Here is a 25775-nt window from a genome sequence, read left to right as displayed (position 1 = left end):
TCTTTTTTTTTAATTTTAATTTTAATTTTCTTCTTTTTCTTTTTCTTTTCTTTTTTCCTTTTTCCTTCACAAATTTCCTTTTCTCTGTTCCTGGAAAGAAAACAGTTGGGAAATTCTTGCTGTTTTTCTTTATTCATCTGTTTTTAACCTCGATTAGAGAATTCCAGGAAACCAGTATGGTGTACCATGATAATGGTTATTTTGGTGGTGATCCAGATCAAAAATCATTGTCACAATAGAACATTTTCAAAATATCGTCTTATCTTATCCTCTTGTGTTCTTTCAAATTAGGAACTCAAACCACTGAACTAAATAAATGACTAAAGTCAGTTGATGTGGAATATTAGTCATTTCTCAGTGTTCTCTTGGCGGAGGTCAGAAATCTCTTTTTTACCAACGATTTTCTGAAGATGACCTTTCCAGACCTCTGATCTGCTTGTATGTTAGCTGTCGGCTGGTTTCTTCTTTATAAAGTCCCTCTCTGTACCTGGTAGTGAGAAGCCTCCCCCCTCTCAGGGTCTGATGTGAGAAAACTCCTCACTTCTCTGTGTTTCGGTCGAGTCGGATGAAAATGAGAAATAACCGCAGTGTAACCCGTCGCCTGTCCAGGTCCTGTCCGATGAACGTTCAGTCTGCCATCAACAAAGAGGTTTTCATCCCTCGGGGTGAGCGGCTGCTGGTGGCGGTGGAGGTATGGAGGAGGAAGAGGAAGAGGATGTCCTTCTTGCCTGTTGGAGTCAAAGACTACTCCACATTCATCTGTGTCTCAGGTCCAAGTCTGTCTGGGTCATGGTTTCCTCATCTCCTGCAAATCATGTGTCATTATGAGCAAACAAGAGAAAGTGATGAAACTTATTGATTGAGATGCAATTTACTGGCTGTTATTGATTATATTGGACATGACTGAATCTATAGGTCAGTCCTGAGTCTATAAATTAATCACTGACTATGTGTGATCACACGTTTTGACCAACGATTAAAAACTGCATCACATCTGACTCTTCAACAAAGAAAAACAACAAAGAAAAAGATCCTGTTTAATTGTGATATTTTGGTTTAATGAAATTGTGTCTCTTTCACACTTTAGTTCTGTGCTGCAAACGGACATGGAACCGACTGTGTTTTGAACCTAAGAACACAGACGTTGTTAAAGGGAACTTGAGAGCAGTCATTGATAGGCAGAGTACAAAGATTGTCAGAAAGAGTTTTCAAAGAACATAAAATAAGATAAAAGATACTCGGCAGGAAACAGCCGGCCTCCTGCTTTAAGTAGTCTGAATGAAAACACACTTTGACTCAAACAGTTTTGGGAGGAATAAAGTGCCGATGTTGCAGTTTGGTTCATTCAGGGAGTCTTTGTCATGTTTTTTTAATAAACAAAGGAGTTATCAGATATTATCTGGATCTGCCACTAGTGACCAACACCAAGCCCCCTCAGCTCCTGATCACCAAGGTGAAGCAGTTTGGCGGCTCGCCGTCCTTCGTCAGGAGGTCTCAGTGGACAGTGGAGCAGCTCAGACAGGTCAATGGCATCAACCCCAAAAAGGTGATCAGCTTTCAGGCACAGTCGTCCTCTCCTTTCTTTGTTCCATGTATGTTCATTGACATCCAAAGTGTGGTTGCTTGTTGCTGGACTCTGCTCTTGCAGGACACCCCAGAGTTTGATCTGGTGTTTGACAACACGGTGGACAAGTGGGTCACCAGCTCCGCGGCGGAAAAGTGCATGTTTGTCCAAATCCTGTACAACGCCTGCGAAAACTTCTGGATGGGGAAAACGAGCAGTCGTGGGAAGGTCAGCAAGGCAGGGCAGCAAAGGAGAGCGAGTCAACACCCTGCTCCGGAGCTCTCAGCAGGTCCCAGCAACGCTGCTCAGAAAACCCCCAGGAGCCACGACCCTCCCAAGAGGACGGAGTTCACCAACTGCCATTCCAAACTGACGGGAGGTAGCGCCACCAGACCAGCGCCTCTGATTCTGGAAAATACTTCCAGCATGTTTTGTAACCTGCTCTACTTGTCTTGTCAGATGCCTGCACCATGAATCTGGTCATCTACCGCTGCAAAGCTTTCATCAATCGCATGAAGAACATGATGGCCACAAAACCAGGTCCTTCGCCAAGACGAGGTGAGACATTCAACTTTTACACACACACATGTTTGGTACCTGTTTGGTACCTGTTTGGTACCTGCTGTTTGGTACCTGTTTGGTACCTGTTTGGTACCTGCTGTTTGGTACCTGTTTGGTACCTGTTTGGTACCTGTTTGGTACCTGTTTGGTACCTGCTGTTTGGTACCTGTTTGGTACCTGTTTGGTACCTGTTTGGTACCTGTTTGGTACCTGTTTGGTACCTGTTTGGTACCTGTTTGGTACCTGTTTGGTCCCTGTTTGGTCCCTGTTTGGCGACTCCACGCGACTCGACTCGACACAACTCAGTTTCCATCACGTGTCAGTACCTGCTAGCAGGAGCTTCTCTAGGCCTGACTTGACCGCGGTTCCAAACGAGCTGAGTCGAGTCGAAGATGTGATGTCAGCAGGCGGCAGCCGCTGATTGGCCGTGGCTGGACGTCACTAGATGAGTACAGAGAGAACTTGTTCAAAAGAGTGAGCCGGTCGTTTTTTAAAAAACCAATCATAAGAAGAACGCCCCTGAACAGAGACGGATGCAACAGAAATAAACCGACTGGAGGAAGGACAAGGTTCAGGTGGCGACCAGAGGAGCTGGACGGAGCGACGCCGTAGCAGGGCAGTAATCTCTGAAGACCGACGAGACACATGTCAAAGTGAGTCAAATAATATGACCCCTTTAAAAACCGCAGGACTGTGAGACGGTGGAGTTGGACATGATGGGTCATTATTTTTTTCCACTTTGATTTGACCTCATATGTTTATTTTTTGTGTGTGTTATTTTTTTTTTTGTGGGGGGGGGGTTGTTATTCAATGTCTGAAATAAAGTTTTTCATTCATTCATTCAAACGTCATCAGACACACAGATCAAATCAACCAAACTACAGATTGTGGGATTTACTCTTTAAGAGGAAGAGTGGAAAACAGCACATTATCTTTACATACTCTTTACTTTGATAGTTTCAATTCTTTATGAATTAACCATCATTTTAAAAATGTCATTTATAATATATATATATATAATTTTGTTCTATAAGAGAAATGTTTGTGTATTTTTAGATAAGTTCATGCTTGATTAAGCAATAATCAAATAAATGAAATGCAGAAACAGTGGATAGGTTTATTCTAGTGAGTCGCTGCACTAATACAGTGTTCCAGGTACGACCAATGCTTAGATTGTAACATAAATCCTGACGTGAGCCTTAATGAACTCTTCTTCAAACACGTCAACTGTGGGGAGAAAAAATGTTCACCTGCTGTAAACATAATAAATCCAAGCTGCTATGATGCACAGATAAGAAGTGGTATCCACTCCCCGTCTGTTCATAATGTTATGGCTCTAACCTTAATCCTTAATCCCAGGGCAGATTACTAAAAAGTCTCTTCAGTTCTCTGTGTTGGCTTAACTTTGGTTGGTCAGAACCATTTTAGATAGAGAACACTGAAAATTCCCTGCAATGGTTAAACGATGCCTTGCTGGACGGCCACCGGGTTGAGCTGTAATGGAGGACATTTCAAAATGTCTAAAATCCTCCTGGTGAAAAAGAGTCTTTGCCTTTCAGTCCAGCCAGTGTCACGGATTGGGTCACTGTACTCTGGCTGTGGGCGGTTAGTTCCTGTCCAGTGGGTTTGTTTATTGTGTTTTTCTGTTGCACCTCTTCACTCAGACAGAAAGGCCTTTCTGTGATGTTTCAATCAGAGGACAGTAGTTGTTGTTTCTTTCTGGGAGGTCCATACAATAGCTGGTCTTTTGGGAGCCGAGAGCCTGGCGGTGGGTGTGTGTGGTGTGTGTGTGTGGCGGGTGTGTGTGTGGTGTGTGTGTGTGTGGTGAGTGTGTGTGTGTGTTGAGTGTGTGTGTGTGTGTGTGGTGGGTGTGTGTGTGTGGTGTGTGTGTGTGGTGAGTGTGTGTGGTGGGTGTGTGTGGTGTGTGTGTGTGGTGAGTGTGTGTGGTGGATGTGTGTGGTGTGTGTGTGTGGTGAGTGTGTGTGGTGTGTGTGTGTGGTGAGTGTGTGTGGTGGGTGTGTGTGTGTGTGGTGTGTGTGGTGAGTGTGTGTGGCGGCCTATTGAACCCGCTGACAGAGGCTCATGGAGAGGACATGCGCTGGGCTTCGCCCCACTATAGCAGCAGTGGAATTGACCTCAGCGGCCTGGAGTCTGAGTCAAAAGTGGGTTGAGTTTTATTTCTGCAGTTGTTGCCCCTGTGATGTGTAATGACTTCCTTCTGTCCAACAGACAGGCTCTTTGTTTAAAACACATCTGGAACCCCACCTGTTCTCTTTGGCCTCCAACGACATCGGAGCTCTTCATTTATATTCCACACGGTTATGTTCATGTTTTTATCGCTTTATCTATGTTTTCATCCTTTTATTTGTATTATCTGTATCTGTTAATGATTTTATTTATCGTGTGAACTTTGCATATTTGTGTTTTATTCATTCTCTTGTCTAGAACTTTGGTCCACTGTGGCTGTATTAAAGTGCTTGATAGAGGAAGTTGCTGTGCTGTACAGCAAAATAACTAATTACACCAAACCGACCTTGAGGCATGCTATGATATTTGACTGGTGAAATATTAATACATGGAGAGTGAAGAGACAGGAGAATTGTATGTCAATCTCAGATCATGATTCCAGGACGGCTTTAATCAGTTTGAACCGAAACACTGGGCTTAAAGTTTCAATGTTTTAAAAGTAGACAAGGTTTTAACCTCCAAAACTGAAAGTGGAATCTGGTTCCACACGACTCTCGCTGTGTTGATTAGCTTTCCATCTGATATCAACAAGTTTTCGTCCTCCTGGTCTCTGGCCTGTCCTTTTCTCTGTTACTGCCGTTGGCCACCAGAGGGCGCAGTGAAGCCTAGAGGAGCTCCAGTGCTCAAGCACCCACAGGAGGTTAGAAAAAAAAAAGAAATCTGCATCTTTAAATGAACTAAACATATTTTGAGAGGTCTTTTGTACCGGTCAGGAATCGAACCTCCTTCATGGCGGGAAAAACATTTTAGACATTTCTAGAAAACAAAGAAATCCTGTGTGAAACCCGATCAGAAGCAGAGAGCAAACTGATATAACCAGAATGATGTGATGGTTATATGATGGGAGGATGTTCATATAAGTTGGGCTCCCACTGCAGAGGAGATGTTGTTTCTTTCTTCCACTGTTTTTGTCTCCAGACGATTAGAACATCTGGGAGACGTCCTTCTCCTGTCCTGATAGTTCATGTCAGGATTCCTGTCACAACATTCTGACTTTCCTAGTTTTATCAGGATCGTGAGGAATCAGTTCAATTAGTCCAGTTCTGTTTTGGTTGATCGTTTCCCTTATTTTCTGTTTCTATGCTGTTTTGCTTCTGGTTTGTAGTTTTGGTTCACGCCTGGTACCATATTCGTGTTCCTGCTTCCCCCCGATTGTTGCTGCTGTGTCTCGTTGTCTCACTATGGCTTCCTCAGGTCTCCTGATATGTTTTCCAGTCATTCGCCTTCTCAGGTCTCCTGATATGTTTTCCTGTCGTTCGCCTCCTGTGATTCTCGTCTTCATTACCATTCCCACTTGGAAAATGGTTTTGTTTTTCTTTTGTTGTTGTACGATCTGATTAATACTCAGCTGGTGTTTGTCAGCCTGAACCTGGTTCATGTTTTCACCAACACCGTGACTCCTATGCCGGTATGAAGCCACCTGGAAAGGTAAACACTGTACACCCCGAGGAAACTCTTTGCTTTTCTAAAAGTTAATAAGATGTTTTAAAGTGGAGAACTATTGTCCCCAAATGGGATCGTTAGAAAAGGTTGTTCTTGTGTCTCATCAAACATGAAGTTTGAGTGATTGTCAGCGGCTGGGTTCGGGGACAGTCAGAACTCGACGATGTCTTCAATCCCCAATTGTAAACAACAACAACAAAGAAACACACTGCAAACATCTATTGAAACCGATCACATCATTTAGCTATTAGAGATTTAATTTTGAAGCAAATCCACTGCGACAGTCTGGAACTCTGAGGGGATTGGTCTTTGTACTTCAGCTTTTGTTTGTTGTTTCCATTTGGTCTTTTCGTTTCCAGGTCCGACTTGGCAGCGCGGCGCCGGAGGAGCGATGGGGAATTTAGTGCAGACGATGAGCGTGAGTGTGGGGGAGCGTGGAGACCGACTGAGCCGCGCTGAAGACAAGACCGTGGAGCTGCTGCACAAAGCCCAGCACTTAGCTGACTCTGCTCACACGGTGACTTAACAATCCACCTAGTCTACAAACACGGGAGCAGATCAATATTAGCAGATTTAAAACGCTTTAGAACTCAAGTTTCTCTAAATACCAAGCTGCATGTTGACTCTGTGCTTTACTCTTCTAGTCCTTCGAGTGTTTACAACATTGAGAAAAAAAGGCCTTATATTGAAGATTGTTAACAGTGCTGGCTGGTGGTACATTTCTTCGGGGGGACTCCTTATCACTCTTCAATTTCAGTCAACTATTCTGAGTGTTACCTTAAATACAGTGTGTTTATAAACCACACTACAACAAGCAGCGGAAGTGTTGCTTAGTCTTGATTTTTTTTTGGGGGGGGGGGTTTCACAGTAAAAGAGGCTCCTAGTGATGGAAGCCATTGTTCTTTTACTCAGCCAGTATCAAGCACTTATTAAAGTGACACTTTGATGAACACACTTCAACTCGTCCCTTTTAAAACAGTTCATGTGTTTTTAAGCTGGTTTACTTGAAATGATAAGCAAGGCCGACAAGTTGAGGGAAAAAAAGACTTTCAAAATAAACTGTGTGCTTTTTTTAAGCTCTTGGATTTTATAGTCATGAATAAATATGAGCATATCTAAACATGTATAAACATTAACAAACCTGCACACATTGGATAAATTCTGAACACATTTGTGTTTGTGTGCATTTAAAAATAACAATATAGAAATAATAATAGAAGTGACAGAGTTTGAGAATCATTCATTATCTCCATCGCTACCTCTTGTAGAAACACGTGGGAACAAACCAGAACTGGTTTTATATCCAATCACTGAGCAAGTCCTGCAATGGAGGGTTTAAAGCTCACCCTACGTCATGGACATCAAATAGCACCGATTAATTACATCTTATGTCATTCAGTTATATTACTAATAAGTAAATAGTGAAACCGCCACTAAACCCGCCTCCTCGGGCCGTTTATACACACCAGAGAGAAATCTTCTCTTCTACTGGATGATCTATAGAAAATTAAGCACATACAGTTCGGGGCTCATGGCATAAACATATTTATGGAAGAGTATTAGGGCCACTGAAGAAAAAAAAAAATTTGGAGGCTGAAAATAAAAAAACCTTTGTGGCTTCAAAAAAAGTCGAAAATCAAAGTCGAGATTTTTTTTTTTCACGGTGGAAAAAACAGTCGGTCCGTCCACATGCCAGCGCTGTGACTGTTTCCTCAAAATGTATATCAGGCGGTTTAATGAAGTAGTGAAAAGATGCTTCAGGACAGAATGGAGCTCATAAACACGGTGCAGTTCTCATCAGTACCAGGACCAGAAGAGACAGAGCAGCTGCTGCCTGGTTCTGTAGAGGAACACAGTTATCATCAGTACCAGGACCAGAAGAGACAGAGCAGCCTGCTGCCTGGTTCTGTAGAGGAACACAGTTATCATCAGAATCAGGACCAGAAGAGACAGAGCAGCTGCTGCCTGGTTCTGTAGAAGAACTCAGTTATCATCAGTATCAGGACCAGAAGAGACAGAGCAGCTGCTGCCTGGTTCTGTAGAGGAAGTTCGTCGAGTACGAAGGACAAAGACACGGATCCCGGGCTGCTTATTTAAATGTTCTTATTAATCAAGGAAATCCTGTGTAAAATCACGTCCATCAGCAGTAAGCAACCTGATATAGTCAGAATGAAGTGATTTAATGTGAATTCACATCTACGGGCAAATGATGAGGGATGGACAGACGATGAGGGATGGACAGATGATGAGGGACGGACAGACGATGAGGGATGGACAGATGATGAGGGATGGACAGACGATGAGGGACGGACGGACAGACGATGAGGGACGGACAGACGATGAGGGATGGACAGACGATGAGGGACGGACAGACGATGAGGGACGGACAGACGATGAGGGACGGACAGATGATGAGGGACGGACGGACGATGAGGGATGGACAGACGATGAGGGACGGACGGACAGACGATGAGGGACGGACAGACGATGAGGGATGGACAGACGATGAGGGACGGACAGACGATGAGGGACGGACAGATGATGAGGGATGGACGGACGATGAGGGATGGACAGACGATGAGGGACGGACGGACAGACGATGAGGGACGGACAGACGATGAGGGATGGACAGATGATGAGGGACGGACAGATGATGAGGGACGGACGGACAGACGATGAGGGACGGACAGACGATGAGGGACGGACAGACGTCGCTCCGTGAAAAAAAAAATCTCGACTTTGATTTTCGACTTTTTCTGAAGCGCATGAAGGTTTTTGGTTTTTTCAGCCACCAAATTTTTTTTTCTTCAGTGACTCTAATACTCTTCCGTACGTATTAGATCTTATCACAGTTCATGAATGAATTTTAACATTTTATTCTGTTTCTCGGTGAGTTGGTGGGGGTGGTGGGGGGCGCCCTCTATTGGTCAGTCGTCACTGATTTATGACAAAAGTAAATGAATTCCGAATGTTTGTTCTTTTGTTCACACAACAAATGTCATTCATTCACATGGTTTGACTCCTTTTAGTAGCTACTTCCTGAAACTGAAACAAAATGAAAAGCTCTTCTGTACCAAAGAACTAAAACTAAAGAGCGAAGGTGCAGTGGTCGCTAAAGGCTCCACCAGCCTCCTGAGTTTCAGCCGTCTGAGACAAAAGGGAAGCATTAACACGTCTCTGGAGTCACCAGGCATCAGATCATTTAATCTGGTTTCATCTTGATGTAAAACGATGTGACTCTGGTGTCAACATGCAGTGATACAGTGGATAACCAGTGGATAACCAGTAGATAACCAGTGGATAACCAGCTCCTCTTAACTTTGAAAGATCAAATACTAAAGGTTTGATAATGTAACATTTGCTTTGTTCCACTGCATTAAAAGTGTTCATTGAACAGAGGCGGTAAATGTGCTGCACATAGTTGCACTCAGGTTTTATTCACCGTCTCCAGATGGAATCTTACCAACAACCTGATGGAGCTCACTTTGGATCTCTGACTTGGTCTATTTCATGAAGCCTTAAATGGTTTTTTTCCCGTGCAGTTGGCCCTGAAGCATTCAAAGTAGACGCTGAAGAGGAAACAGAGGAGGCCCAGTGTCGTCTTTAAAGTGTCAGAAGAAGAAGAGGAGGAGGAGGAGGAGGAGTAGGAGGAGGAGGAAGAGGAGGAGGAGCAGGAGGAGGAGGAGGAGGAGGAGGAGGAGGAAGAGGAGGAGGAGCAGGAGGCGAGTGACTCTCAGTCTTCACTGTGTGACTAAAACACTGAGTGTCATAAACCTGTGAAGTTAATGTGAGTTTTGTCTGTTAATAACACACACACACACACACACACACACACACACACACACACACACACACACACACACACACACACACACACACACACACACACACACACACACACACACACACACACACACACACACACACACACACACACACACACTCGTAGTCATCGTCAGTCTCTGTCCTTTATGTTTTGTACTCGATGTGAAAATGTGATTGTTCCAGTGTCTGTTGTCACTTTAACTTCTTGTTGTTGTCACATTGTCTAAATGTTGAGTGTACTTTTACTTCCAGTTTGTATATTTTAAATCTTGTCAGTCTCATCTCATCACAGAATGTCAGAAAATGAAAAGTGTATAATGGATGAAATGTTTTCCTGGTAACACATTGACCAACTAATAAAAGGTGAAATAACAAACACTTTGATAAGAGAACATGCAGGCATCACTTTGTAAAATGGAATCATCAGTTTCATGAAACTAAATGTCGAGTTTGGAAAAGAGTCAATAACCCAGTTAGCGCAGTCAAGGATTCCTGCGTGTGCTCCCTCCCTCCCTTCCTCCATCCATCCCTCCCTCCCTCCCTCCCTCCCTCCCTCCCTCCCTCCCTCCCTCCATCCCTTCCTCCATCCATCCCTCCCTCCCTCCCTCCCTCCCTCCCTCCCTCCCTCCATCCCTCCCTCCATCCATCCATCCCTCCCTCCTTCCCTCCATCCATCCATCCCCCCTCCCTCCATCCATCCCTCCCACCCTCCCTCCCTCCCTCCCTCCCTCCACCCATCCATCCCCCCTCCCTCCTTCCCTCCCTCCCTCCCTCCATCATCACTATCTAACATCCATACTGAGACCAATGAGGAGAACATAAAGATCAGAGTTTGTAAAAACAAAGACCACAGTGAAGAAGATCATCCAGACTGAGCTCATGTTAATAACATCCCATAATCCATCACACTCACAAAAGGGTTTTGCATGAACTTTTGTTTTTTTTGTCTTAAACAGGATTTATTTCAATTAAAAATAAATAAAATCATGAAAGAACCATGCAGAGTTTGAAGCTTTCTCTACACTTATTCTTTATGGGGAAAAAGATTCACAAATATTTGCAAGTTGGCACTTTTAAAATGATGTTTTCCGTCGCTTCTGAATCTTTTGGTGACTCAATGAGCTTCACTAATGACGCTCAGCCTCCAGATCAGTGACACGTTGGTGTTTTCTATCCAGGACATCTCTGGCATCAGTTCTCAGTTTCAGCCGCTCTTATTGTGCTGCGAGCAGCTTCAGGCCACACTGGACAATGGTGAGAGCTTTCATATCAGTTTCATATCAGTCTGGAGTTGTTTACATTTGTTTTCCTACAATTTAGAAAGTTCAGCACAAGAGCAGCTTTTCAGATTTTGTGCATTGTGCTAGAGTTTGTCGTCCAATAACCGGAGGGTTGGCGGTTCGAATCCCACTGTATCAAAAAGTCAGAGGGGCTGTTGGGGCAAAATGTCAGCCACGCGTCTGTCAGCAGCCCCAGGGCAGCTGTGGCTACGACATAGCTTAGCATCACTGGTGGGACTGGTGTGAATGAATCATGGTCTCTGTACGCGCTTTGAGTCAGCGTGAGAAAAGTGCTATATAAATCCAAGTCATAGTTATTATTTTTAACAGTTGAGTGCGCAAATTCAGGTCCCGTCCACATTAGCCAAGATCTTTTGGTCCCCGGCGTTCTCCAAAAGAATTCCGTCCACACGTCACGATGAACTCGGCTCAACACGAAGCTTTGGCTCCTGTGGTACACATGCCAGGCCTTTAGGAGCGCTGTGACCCACCAAATACACCAAAAATGCAGAAGAAGACACGGACCACATAGAATTTTAGAATTAGACTCCTGATGATAGATTTTTTAATAACTCTGAGTAACATAGGTCTATGCTCTCTATCCTGCTCCTCCTTCTGCAGCTCCACCTGAAACATGAAGTCGCCCATTGTTGTGGTTATTAGATGCCATTGCAGACCGCGGTGGTTGGGGATTACGTCTTCTTTTTTCCATAGATAATCTCCTTTGCCGTCCACACCCCACAGCCGAGCCAGGGATTTAGAATTTCCCCACTCTGGGACCCGAGTTTTAAAAAAACAAAACATTTTGGGGCTCGTGAAGTTCTGCCTCTTGTGGATGATCAGCCAAAAATGTTCAGCCTTCTCGTGTGGATGGTCCCTCAAGAGGAGGTACAGAGCCGGGTGGAGGGTGGAGGTTCCACATCATCTGAATGTTCTGTCCCATAGTTTAACTACTTGTTGGTGCATTCCTGGTGTCAAACATCATGAACTAATCTGCTGGGAGACTCAAGCTCCCCGGACCATCAGAGTGCATCTTCCACGTCAGCCAACTCAAACCTGTGAAGTCTGGTTCCTCCTGCACCCTCTCCACCTCCACCTCCACCACCACCACCACGCATCCTGAGTTTTACAATAATTTCTAGCAAAACAAAGCTTCTGCCAATAGTGCTTTTAGCGTCAGACATCTTAGTTGCTCCAAAAATACACTATTGAGTATCTTTGCAATAGTAATGTGAGTATCGGTATCGGCCGATACTCAATTCTGAAAAATCGGATCGTATCGGGGGCCAAAATGTGTGATCGGGACGTCCCTAGCAATAATAACAAAAACTAAATAGTAATAATAGTATTACAATAATAGTAATAGTATATAAATACAAATAGGAAATATAAGTGTAATTGTTGGTGTATCACATAAACTGTACAACTATAATATGATATGATGTGTATATATGTGTGTTTATAAATTGTGTATACTTGTATAAATTAAATGTATTATATGTTTTTCACTCTATATATGAAGCTTAGTTCAGACTGATGTCATTTTGTGTTTTGATTTGTTAATAGGGTGAGGCGTAATAAGTGTTTAACTTCAGCCTAACCCTTTTAGTCTGTAAAATTGTCAATCTTTGCTCTTGCTTGTTTTATTTTGTTTTATTTTGTTTTATTTTGTTGACCACCGACCGATGAAGCAATTAAAAAAAAACAAAAAAAAAAAACTCGGAGGATGGTAGAAATGTTGAAGGAAAAGGGAGGACGGGGGAAGTCTTGAAGTAGGAACTGGAAGGATGGTATAAGACTGGTCAGTACAGAGCTTCAAGGTGGAGGAGACACAGAGTCCACACCACTTGCTTTGCGGGGTTCGGCCTCTTGAACAGTCTGTTGGCATCTTTCTCCTGGATGTTGATAGGTGTGTGTGTGTGTGTGTGTGTGTGGGTGTGTGGGTGTGTGTGTGTGTGTGTGTGTGTGTGTGTGTGTGTGTGTGTGTGTGTGTGTGTGTGTGTGTGTGTGTGTGTGTGGTGTGTGGGTGTGTGTGTGTGTGTGTGTGTGTGTGTGTGTGTGTGTGTGTGTGTGTGTGTGTGTGTGTGTGTGTGTGTGTGTGGTTGGAACTGTTGTGTGGAGGCCCGTAGCGACATCCCAGTGCCCTTGCTCAATACGTACTTTTCCTCTCAAACAGCTGAGGACGAGGAGGCTCCTTCAGGAATAAAGACAAAAACAGGTTCAGAGTTTAACTGTGAACCAGGGTCTGTTATTAGAACTGACCCTGGTTCAGAGTTTAACTGTGAACCAGGTTCTGTTGTTATACCCCACCCTGCGTGTTGGTAAGTAGTTGTCCTCATAGAAGCTGATGTAGGACGTCACAGTATCTGTGTCCTCATCCAGAGCTCCAGCAGCAGTCCTGATGGCCTCCCAGTCAGTGCAGTCCAAACTCCAAACTGGAGGTTCTCCACTTCTCAACAGGTCTGCAGAGCTTCAGTCTCTGCCTGTACCCAGGAAGCAGGTGGACCATCAGCTGGTCTGAGAGGACCAGTCAGCAGGAAGCAGGTGGACCATCAGCTGGTCTGAGAGGACCAGTCAGCAGGAAGCAGGTGGACCATCAGCTGGTCTGAGAGGGCCAGTCAGCAGGGACCAGGTGGACCATCAGCCGGTCTGAGAGGACCAGTCAGCAGGGACCAGGTGGACCATCAGCCGGTCTGAGAGGACCAGTCAGCAGGGACCAGGTGGACCATCAGCCGGTCTGAGAGGACCAGTCAGCAGGGACCAGGTGGACCATCAGCTGGTCAGAATGTTCTCCTCTCTGGCCGGACATTTACTGAACTGTCTGAATTTAGGGAGTTGGTGTGTGAGGTCAGCTTTGTTAAAGTCACCAAGCACGATAACAAAGAGTCCAGGTCCGGCTCGATATGCGTCATTCACAATGTTATTGACTCATTTTCCAAAACAATATTAAGTTTTTATGAAGAAAGTGAGAAATTGAAACTATTCATCAAAACTTTCACTTGTTTTCGCAATGTGGCTGCTTCTGCAGGTTTCTCTTCCTCTAGTCTGCTTCTGCAGGTTTCTCCTCCTCTTACTCTGGTTCTGCAGGTTTCTCCTCCCCTGAGTCTGCTTCTGCAGGTTTCTCCTCCTCTTACTCTGGTTCTGCAGGTTTCTCCTCCCCTGAGTCTGCTTCTGCAGGTTTCTCCTCCTCTTACTCTGGTTCTGCAGGTTTCTCTTCCTCTGAGTCTGCTTCTGCAGGTTTCTCCTCCCCTGAGTCTGCTTCTGCAGGTTTCTCCTCCTCTTACTCTGGTTCTGCAGGTTTCTCTTCCTCTGAGCCTTGTTCTGCAGGTTTCTCCTCCTCTTAGCCTGGTTCTGCAGGTTTCTTATCATTAAAAAGAAGTGTTTCCTTCCCACAGTTGCTTAAACGTGCTCATGTAGAATTGTTGGGTTTTTCAGTAAAACTGCCTTGAGATGACTGTGTTGTATATGGCATTATATCAATACATTTTGAATTTCACTGCAACAACACCCACTGTAACTTTTATCAAAACTTTCTGGAAAAGCTCCCGCAAAGTCAGGAATTGTGGCCGTAATAATCATGAAACAGGCGACGAAATCCTGGAGGGACTGTCCTTTGTGTCCTTTGTTTCTAATCAAGTCCAAATGCAATTTCTGATCCTTTGAGTTCAAAGGAAAACGTTCAGCACCTTCATTGCTGTCTTTTTATTGCAGTGCAGTCAGTACAGACAAGACAATCTTTCTTTCACTGTCCACTCTGCTCTCCTATCATCCTGAGCAGACAACCTGCTGGACCTGCTGGTCTTTCTACTGTATTAATAATAATAATAATAATAATAATAATAATAATAATAATAATAATAATAATAATAATAATACGTTTTTCCTTTCCACAGTCGCTTTTTTTTGTTCATGTGGATTTGTTGCGCTTCTCTGCAAGATTGCCCTGAAATGACTTTGTTGTATTTGCCAATATAGAAATAAAGTTGCATTGAAAAACAAAAACAGCTCCATGACAACTGGAGAGTCAAAGGGTTCGTCTGAATTGTCCCTCCTAACTCCTTATCTGTCGACTTTACCTCAACCCCGTGGATGATGTCACAGGGTTCAGGAAAGGTGTTAGGATGCTTCCTAAAGGAGTTAGGAAAGGTGTGAGGAGGCTTCATAAGGAGTTAGGAAAGGTGTTAGGAGGCTTCCTAAAGGAGTTAAGGAAAGGTGTTAGGAGGCTTCCTAAAGGAGTTAGTAAAGGTGTTAGGAGGCTTCCTAAAGGAGTTAGTGAAAGGTGTTAGGAGGCTTCCTAAAGGAGTTAGTGAAAGGTGTTAGGAGGCTTCCTAAAGGAGTTAAGGAAAGGTGTTAGGAGGCTTCCTAAAGGAGTTAGTAAAGGTGTTAGGAGGCTTCCTAAAGGAGTTAGTGAAAGGTGTTAGGATGCTTCCTAAAGGAGTTAGTAAAGGAGATCACGGTGGTGAGGCAGTCAGACTTTCACTTAGTGACGTCATAATAAAGCGACGGCGGCTCTAGTTAGTGACGTCTGCCATTGTGGGGAAAGAACTACAAGTTTCTGAAAATGAACTACAAAAAGTTCATCTGGGTTCTAGATGATTTCAAGTGGTTCTAGGCAGATTATTACTTTGGTAACTTACATGATCTGCTCCTTTTTCAGTCATCCTGAGTTTCCCTGAACGCTCCGATGAGCGGGTTCCTTTAAATGTTGTCGCCGCAAGGAATTGTGGGGGAACATGAGCTGGTCTCCTTTGGTAAAGGAACCATCAGTGGTTCCTAGGCTAAAGGAGGTTCTAAAGGAAGCATCAGTGGTTCCTAGGCTAAAGGAGGTTCTAAAGGAAGCATCAGTGGTTCCTAGGCTAAAGGAGGTTCTAATGGAACCATCAGTGGTTCCTAGGCTAAAGGAGGTTCTAAAGGAAGCAACTTTGCTTATTGAGACAGTCCTTATCATGGCCGGCACACAAAACCCTTCCAGGATGAAGGAGAAGACTTTTGGGATCCACAGCAGAAGTCGACTTCCAAACAGTCCATCTTCAATGTTCTCTTTGTGAATCATATGACGCAGTTAGAACTCTCATTCAGAACAGTCAGCAGAGTCCTGCTTTCTAAATGTCTATGCGTCTTCCAGTCCAACCCCTGATTGAGCAGTCTGTACCGAAACCCGGGAACCTTTAGATCTTCAGTCTCCCAGCTGAGCTATTTCAGCCAATATGAGGTGAACTTTGACAGCACACTCTCTGTACAAACCACTGGTTCACCACAGTGAAGTGTTCACTGTTATTGTTGTATTTCCTGCCAGGTGATCAGCATCAGGAAGAGTGCCTGCAGGTGAGGAGTGTTTCCTCTGCGCCGATTGGATAGTCGGTGCGCTGCAGGGGGCAGTAAGACTGTGCTGCTCTCCATAACCTCGTCAAAACAGCTTGAGCTTTTAGCCTTGGATCTCGAAGTCTGTAAATCTCTGCATCTCATCGTTGTTGGTTTCTATCGAACACCCTCAGCTGGTAATTGTGTCCAATTCAATGCAGCTCCTTTCACTTTTCTTCTAATTTACCGTTTGAAAATATAAATTTGGCTGAAAAGTTGCAGATCAAGTTCAACGTTCCCCCGTATAGTTATTTTTTTGAGGTTTCTTTCAAAGCATTCTAAAAAGCTTTGAAAGATGGATTGATGTGTTTTCTGAAAATATACCTGATATACCTTTTGTTTTCAGTAAACTCAGACAAACTGTCATAATAATAATTATGATGTAATAATGAAGAGCTCCACCAAACATATTTATCACCAGCTGCCACTGGGTGCAAGTTCAACCTCAGTTTGACACTGATGATGCATGCTTATATACATCTGCAATTGTGATTTTTATTATTGTTTGTGAGACTTTGCAAGTCTCAAAGGGAGGACAAGTCGAGGAAAAAAATCATACTAGTCTATGCATGCAGTAGTGTAGAGGAGAACAGTTATACTCGCTCAGGCAAAAGGTGTCTGGAGACATTCCAGCTTGTGTAGTAATGTGTAATGTGTAATGTGTGTAATGTGTATTAAACACCTGTGTTAGAGAGACGCAGCTGCATGTCTGTGCTGCACTCATGTTAGGTTTTATTGGCATCGCTGTGTTTTATTTAACATCCATAACTGTGCTTTTCAAAAATATGGACCGATCTATCAATGGTTCTAATCGTGTCATAAGCTCCGCCAAAAAGCTGAGGGTGGGTCAAAATGACTTAGAGGCAGATTTTTAACACTACGACGCCATTACAACTGCTAAACAAGGTAAAAACTGAGGGGGGGGGGGGGGGGGGGGGGTGGTCCAGAGGGACTTTTGAGGACACGATTAGATCCAAGTGGAGGATGGGCATTTCAAAAAAATAAAGGAAGGACCAGAGTAAGGAATAAAATGAGAACTCAAGTGCTGTACAAACCAGTCTCTGACCGGTCGGAGACTCTGAGTTCTCCCTGTTTTTGGGAATAAAACTCATTTGCCTCCAAGTCCAGCTTCTCATCTGATTCTTGCTTCTGTACGCATAGCGCCGTGCGTCGCCTCTATCTACGTTCGGCGCTATGTGTAGTGTAGACTGAGCTCGCAGCACACTCCAGTCATATTTGAATCACGTTTAACATGTAGCATCACTGCCATGTGAGCCCTGCAGCTCTTTAGCATGTAGCATGTAGCATGACCTATAGTAAAACCCTCCTTATCCACTCCACTCCACTCCACGCTCCACGCCAGGTGACGCACACTTGATGGCCACGCCACGTCGTTCGGAACCACCTGGTGATGTCGTCCTTCCTCCTTAAGGACCGGTGTACTTGGTGGATTCAGTCACTCTGATGTTTGGGACAGCACAGCAGTATTTCATAGAGGACACTGAAAACACACAGAAATACTGACGCAATTGTAATAGTCAGTAATAGTAATAGTTTAATAATTCTCCCCCAAGAAATTAAAGGAAAGAATGAGAGAGAGAAAGCGAGAGAGATGAGTGGATGTCACTACACACAAAGTTCATATATACTTGTATTTTTATTTAATCAGTCTGTACAGCATTATATGTATTGGGTGTAATTTAAGGTGTAATTGTGAAAAAAAGCAGCAGTGAATCCATTTGAAAAGGGACCCAGAGGAAACTGGGCTCATGTAGGAATGGACAGGACAGGAACCTGCTGCAGTTTGCTGAAAACTATTTGAATTGAATTTGTAGTAAATGTTCTGCCTGTACAGGAATATAACGATTTAAGTGTGTAACTGTGAAAAATGTTGATGATGTCGATCACGTCAAAATGGGCCACAGACAGTGCAGTGTAAACTATTTAAAAAAAATGAACATAAGATGATATAACCCACTATATTTAAAAAGAAAAAGTATATTTGTACATATACAGTATAGGCTGCACTTGTCTATAAGCACGTGTGTCCACGTTGTAACAGGACATGAATTTCACTGTGGGATTGGAGGATTTTTTCCTTTCTTTCTTTTTTTCTAAAGAAAAAAAACGAGTTTTAAACATTGCATCGGTGGTGGACCAACGGACTGGACTGGAAGGAGAAAGAGAGAGAGAGAGAGAGAGAGAGAGAGAGAGAGAGAGAGAGAGAGAGAGAGAGAGAGAGAGAGAGAGAGAGAGAGAGAGAGGAAGAGAGGGAAAGTAAATTACTGAGTGTTTAATCTCTGGTCATAAAGTATTTGCTGATTGTGATTGTGAGGAGAGGAGATTTTCCTCTGAGGACGGTTGGTCAGAGACGGAGCGCAGTCACGGAGGGCAGAGTTACGTGATGCACCTGAACGCATCACCATGTGTTGTCAGCATTAAGCTCCTTTACCCGTAAAAAACCATAAATTTGCCTCATTGTTTAAGCCGCTGGGTTCAAAGTGTGTGAAAAAAGAAGCATTAGACAGTCTGGACATTACGAAAAGTTCCGGTACGTGCCGTACGCTAGAAAAAAGTCCTGGTACGCTGAGGGGTAAAATTTAAAAGTGCCGGTACTGCATACCGGTGCATACCGGCCCACTTACAGCACTGACCTCGCTACTCTATCATTACCTTCATTGACTATCCATCAGGGTTTATCAGCTCATCAAACGTCTGGCGTCAGGCAGCATCGCTGCACACCAAGTTAGAGCTGTGTGCATCAGTCACTGAGCACTTTGTTCTCCAGCTGTTCTCCAGCTGTTCTCCAGCTGTTCTCCGACTGCAGACTGGAAAACAGGAAGGACATGAAGCAGGTCGTGATAGTGGCAGAGCTCCTCATGAACAGGCCAATACATCCTTCAGAGGCCGATCCCAAAGAGGATCCTGGAGAATACAGCTTGTGTCCTCCAGTTAGAAGAATGGACGGAGCCGGTCCAGATGGATGAGAGGCTCTGATTAATTATCTCCCAAGTGGCCTCCTGTCAGAGGGCAATCAGGAAGATCCAGGGCAGGCAGAGACTGACCTCTGGGATGGTTTGAAAGAGTGTTGGGGTCCCCCGGATACCTGGTAGGACGTGTGGGGCAGGGAGGAGTTTGGGCTCTACTATGTTCTACTATGTTCTCTGTCCTGTTATGATGATCCCATGTGGACTGACCTTGATAGAAGATGGTGGAGTAATCAGGCATGAGGCGATTAAGTGTCCTTGTGAATACATTCCAGGTGGTCGTACCAAAGAGATGGCCATTGAGTCGAGAAGCCTGGAGACCCTCAAGGACCAGCTGGAGAACCTGGTGTACAGAAGCTCTGACTACCACATAAACTCCAATGACCTGGGTGAGTGCTGACGGGATGTGAAGTTAGAGCTCCTGATCTTCACGTGTGAATGTGTTTTGTGTTTTGTGTTTTATTTATATTACGACTGTTAATAAAGAGAGTGGGTTCAAATGTTCACATATCAGGTACAAAATACCCGACAAAAGAAAAACACATTATAAAGAGAATTTATCAAATATAGATCCAAAAAAGCAGAAAATAAATATAACAAAATATAAAAACATGTTAAATAATATTATGAGAGGATGTAAGGATTATTATAATAAATTACTAGAAAATAATAAAAATAATATCAAAGGTATATGGAATGTATTAAACAGTATTATAAGAAATGCTCCCAGTAAAGACAATTACCCAAATTATTTAATATAAAATGATCAACTTGGACCTGGTGGGGAACAAGATTAACAAATTCTTTCTTAGTTTTGGACCAAACCTGGCAGATAAAATTCCTCTTCCATCAACAGATCAAAGTTATAAATAGAAATAAAAATAATAATTCAATGTTTCTGGAAGCCACTGCTGAGCAGGAAGTTATAGAAACTGTTAATAAATGTAAAACCAGAACATCCACTGACCACATGTCAGCAGTGAAAAGGTCATTCAGGTATTTCCAAACCGTTCACTTACATCTTTCACTTCTCATTTCAAGCAGGACAATTTCCTAGTGAAATGAAAAAAGCTAAAGTTATTCCATCGTATAAGAACGGCGACAGACACCACTTCACAAACTACAGACCAGTTTCTCCTCTCCCACTATTCTGCAAAATCCTTGATAAACTCTTAAATGACAGACGAGACAAATTCATAGAAAAATACAATTTACTATCAGACCTTCAGTATGGATTAAGAACCAACTGGTCATCAACCCATTCATTCATTCATCCCTTCCCTGCCTGAGTTTATGGACACGTGTCCTTCACAGGCCTCACATAACATGAACCCAGGACACATCGTACACCAACAACTTTATGATTTTCACGATATTCCTGGCTGACATTCGTTCTTAGTCTCACCTGGTGCTCAGTTCTGCACAAACGCACCTGATCAGAGGCGATTCATCGAGGAGGAAAACTCTTCCTGCAGCTACAACTACAGCTCAACCACATCACACACCGTGTTCATGACTCCCACTCCATATTCTCCTGGGAGTTTTATTTTGACAGTCACCGTGATAATAATCCAACTTGGTGGTCTGTCCACTAGAATGTTCTCCCGGTGTTATTGTTGAGAGCTCATTGTTCTCTGCTGCGTGTGTGTGTGTGTGTGTGTGTGTGTGTGTGTGTGTGTGTGTGTGTGTGTGTGTGTGTGTGTGTGTGTGTGTGTGTGTGTGTGTGTGTGCATTCAGTACTAAAACTAACAACAGCTCCCACTAGTGGCTCAACGTGAAAACTACATGTTTTTTCAACTTTTATGCCGTTTCCATGGAAACAGACATTGTTTTCAAAATGTTACTGTTTGAATGTGAAACCTTTGTGTAACAAAAACACAATAATGATGAGTTTTCACTAGAAACATGTAAAGTCAGAGGAGATGAGATAATGAGGAGTGAAGATACAGACGCCTCTGGAGGGAATGTTTCTACTACTGACAGCGACGCTGTTAAAACCTTCACTACATACAAAATAATGTAGTTGTTTCTCAGCTGTGTCCATCAAATCAACCAAAATAAAAGACTTAAGCTTGAGGGAACTTCACACTTTCTTTCTGTGATTGGACTGAACACACTGATTTCGCTCAGCAGAACCTTTAACATTGACATTTCATACTAGGACATGTGATTGTCCTAGTATGGGACCTGATTCCTCATTCCAATGCCAAGGAACCATGGAGGAGCTGCCTCTGCTTTTCATTGTGTTTCAACTGTATAAATGTTCCCTAAAGGCGAGAACCTCACTGATTTGTTCTCATGGTTCTTAATTGTTCTCCATATAAATCAATATAACCTGCAGTCAGTTTATTTCCTGGTGTCTGCTTGTGAATTCTTTAAAACACAACCTGGCCTGTATTTATTCTTGTTTTGTACCTAGTTAACGTTCATTTTGAGGAACATGAAGCTTTATTCTCAATTTCTATCAAGCAACCTAAAGTGCCAATCCTGTGGGACACGGGAAAAGGTAGGAGGACCCCCCCCCCCCCCCCCCCCATCCTTCAGAGTAAAACCTTCGTCTCTGCTGCTGTTTTTCTCTGTTTGACAAACACTAACCTGGCGCAGCGTCTTTCTTCACACAGGGAAGGAAATGTGAAGTAAATCCTCCCAATAAAACTCTACTAATAATTCTACTGAAGTGTTTTTACCACTGAAGTCACCACCGCTGAGAACCTGCATGAAACCACCACTGGTTCCACAGCGGGACGAGCTGGAACAAGTTCGGCCGCTCTGGCTGGTTGGTAGAGAGATTGTCTGGAGGTTGCTGGTTCGACACCCCCATCTCTCCTTGTCCACATGTTGAAGTGTCTTTGAGCAAGACTCTGAACCACGGGTCCTGTAATGTGGCTGCTCACTGGAAGCAGAGCGAAACAGTCCTTTTCCTGAGGGATTAATACAGTATGCTAATCTTCACACTTCATCAGTGGGATTATGAGATAATCTGATACTTCAGTGGGTTTTAATCCACAATGGATGAATTTCCTCTCAACCTGCCCTCCGTTTCTCCACCCAGAAAGGAACAAAATGAATAATATCAATCTGAAGTTTTTTCCTATTCAGAGTTAAGTAACTGAAATACTTGGAGTGATACTTTGAATGTTAAAGGTTCTACTCCTGAGGAACCAAAGTGTAATTCTATTGAATTTTCATAAAAGAAGAACTGATGAAAACAAAACAACTCTTTGTTTGCTTCTGCCAGACATCAACCCTCAAGTCACAATCACCACAAAAACCTTCATGCGATACCCAAAAGTAAGACTGTTTACTGCTTAGTATACGACAATATTATCCTAAAATACCGATAGTCATCGCAGACAACAGCGTGGAACCTGAAGCCCTCACTGGAGAGAACGTGGAACACCACATCATGCCTCCAGAGAAGGTTCACACCCGCTTCCTCACAGTTTAAAGATTTTACACAAAATGTGCTGAAAATGTGTATTTGAGTACAACTGCCACATGGATTACATCACCACCTTTGAAAGTGAAAGAAGAGGTTTTTTTTCATTGTTATTCAATGAATGTGTATAAAATCTGTATTCAAAGGTTTTCTGATAATAAAGTAACTACAAGGTACAGTATGAAGTATAAGTGAAGTTACATTGTTATACTAGTATACTCAATATTATTCTAATTAATACAGTCAACAAAGTACAAATACCACACAATAGTACTTTACTGCAGTAATGTGAGCCTTTGTATTTTGTTCTTTTTCTCTCTTTATGAATTAATGTGACAAAACAATCTTCTGGTGCTCAAACTGTTTTATATGAATCACAGAGGGTTTGGGCTCCTCCAGAGGACGGCCGAGGCTGGTCACACCTCTTCCTGTGTCCCAGTGGCATTCTACTGCCCCCCCAGGGTCAATGTTGCTGTCGATCTGATCCCCTCCTGGCCTGACCCTGGTCCAGGTACAAAGTGGACTTTGCTGGATGTGAACACCGGGGTGACCAGGTCTCTGTGTGTTCCAGGTGGGCGGAGCCGTCATGGGGAGGCGCTTCACCATTAACTACGAGGATGAAGATGAAACAGACGGTGGCTGCATGCCCACACATTTTGGAGCGAGCGTCCGTTCACTTCCAGGTTACCCACAATGTGAGACGGTCAATGGAATGACCAACTGCTTCCTGACCCGTACTGACGCCATACACAGAGTCCGATTCGCCCCCAGACTGCGGCGGGTGGCGCTCCACGGTGAGTCTCTGGGACACGTCACGTCAAACTCAAAGTCTCACACCTCACATCCCTCTTCTCACGAGAGGGCTCCGTTTACACCACAACCAATACGAGTGTATCCGCAAAACGTTCTTCACCTCTGGGGGCTCCGTTCACACGACACCTGATCCACTGCATCCAGGAAGTTTTCATCTCGGTTCCCACGGTGGAACGTTTCTGTCATGGTCACGGTTCCCCCCTGCAGAGACTGCTGGAGGCGACGGAGCTTCTTACTGCACCCCCCACCCCCAAACAGTTCTTCTGCTCATGCTCCAGTAAATCAACATGGCCGACCCGTGGTGGTTTGACTTGCGGTCGTATTCTAGTTTCATCGTCCATGACGGTAGTTTAATAGTTGAGACTTTCCCCTGATAGCAGCCGATTCCTCATCAGGCCACGAGAATGTCGCTTCTCTCCATTTTGTTCACTTTTATAGCGTTTTTGTTCTCTGCACGCACGTCTGTGTGCGTTCATTACCAAAACAAGCGACAGCGCCCTCCAGTGGCCTGGCAGACCAACTACATGGTGTCAGTGTGTCTGCTGCCGCAGTGGAAGCGTTCTTTTTATTTACGGATCAAGTGTAAATGAGGCCTTAATTGATTGGTCAACTTCCTGTGTTTTAAAATAAAAGATGATTTCACTGCTTCCGAGAAATTGAAGCACGATGTGATATTTATGGTCTACAACTGTTCAAACTTTTACACTCAGTTTTAGATTATGTTTTAGTTTGGAGTTCTCCTTTAGAGCTTTTGATTTCTACTCTTGGCCCAAACATGCACACACACACACACACACACACACACACACACACACACACACACACACACACACACACACACACAGAGGAGGTCAGAATTTCAGCTTTAATTTTCTGGCATTTACTCTCGATGTGTTGACCAACTCAGGACAGACCCTCCTTTCCTGAAACCTCCCTGATTTTCAAGTGTGAAAAACTATTGGACCATATGAGTGACGGGTGTTTCTTGTTTCTTGTCTTTTCGGGCGACTGTTCAAACATTAAACACCTCTGCATGAATCTTCTAGGTTTTAGTTTTGGGTTTAATCTATAAAGACTGCATTTGTTGCCATAAACCACCATGAAGAGCAGAGAGCTGTCTGGGAGAAAAGCCAAACTGCAGCTGAGAAAAGTTAGTGGTTAAAGTTAGTGACTCTCTGTTTAGTGCTGGTTAAACTACAACTTCAGCTCTTTCCAACAAGCCCCTGATTGTTTCTGTGTGACAGATACTAACATTAATAAGCTCGTGCACAAAGTCTTCACCAGCCTCACCTTTGCGGCGCAATCTTCCACAAGAGAGTGTGATCTTATTCGCTCCCACTGAAAAGAGTGAGCACGCTCTGGGGGATGGTCAGTCAAAAGATAAATAAACAAGAGCCCTCAGATATCTGTGGTGAAACGTTCGACAAAATTTGTGCAGTAATTTTTATGTACTCTTGCTCACAGACATACAGATAAATATCTGGCAGTGACTTCTTTACTTCCTTGGCTGACGTCATAAATAACAAAACTGTGCGTCAGCTGGGAATTGAAACCCGACCGCTTGCGTCATAGGCAAGAACTCTACTGCTGCACTACCACTGCATCGTGTCTGACGAAGAAACTTACCAAGTATTTGTCATTGAGTCACTCAGTTTCATTTTGTTGATCAAACTTTCTCCCAAATTAAATTTGCTCTCTATGGAAGGAAAATGAGAAGCAGTGACTGGAGGACCTTTCCAGCCCAGGAGCTTGTCTCTCCCTCTGACCTGGACTGAACAGATACCATCACCCTACCCCTGGAGGGCGCCAACAGGCAAAATATAAATCTGTGCTTATGGTGTGACGCCTCTCTAATTCATTCTCTGAAGTTCTTCTTTTTTCACGTCTTACTCATTGATTTGTTTTGATATTCCGATGGTGCAGAGAGAAGAATCTCTGGTGCAGAGCTCATTCAGAGATGTCATATTCTGCAGAATCCACTTTCTAAAGGTTCTCCAACAGTACTAATCGTCCCTACACCTGGAATGACGCCCCAGAAGTGAAGACAGTGTGTCCTCTCTGTCCCTGGCTTGTTTCAGGTATTAAAAAGTGTGGTGCTCCAACCAGCCAATCAGGAATCAAACCCTATATTCATTAACAGACTTTTCATCTGAGAGAGACGGAAGATGGCTGATCATGTCAGTGAGGGAATTTCTGCTGGTCCAGGAATCACATTTCAGTTCACTGGTTTTTTAAATTGTCCATCGACGTGAAGG

At 43.7% G+C, this 25775-nt stretch overlaps 1 protein-coding gene across 1 annotated transcript; it reads left to right on the top strand.

The window, feature by feature from the left end:
• Positions 1-619: 619 nt before the first annotated feature.
• On the top strand, positions 620-25657 carry LOC308126563 (uncharacterized protein; the record flags this gene model as incomplete). The annotated part of the gene is made up of 10 exons (XM_080491064.1): positions 620-770; positions 1416-1546; positions 1649-1943; positions 2024-2122; positions 6175-6332; positions 10819-10894; positions 19544-19657; positions 22507-22559; positions 23279-23501; positions 25599-25657. 10 exons carry the CDS (start codon positions 620-622, stop codon positions 25655-25657), a joined length of 1359 nt encoding a protein of 452 aa, XP_080347190.1.
• Positions 25658-25775: the final 118 nt, after the last annotated feature.

The sequence above is a fragment of the Lipophrys pholis genome (genome assembly GCF_963383615.2).
Source record: "Lipophrys pholis genome assembly, chromosome: 21".
Lineage (NCBI taxonomy): Eukaryota > Metazoa > Chordata > Actinopteri > Blenniiformes > Blenniidae > Lipophrys > Lipophrys pholis.
This window is presented reverse-complemented; position numbering and strand designations above follow the sequence as displayed.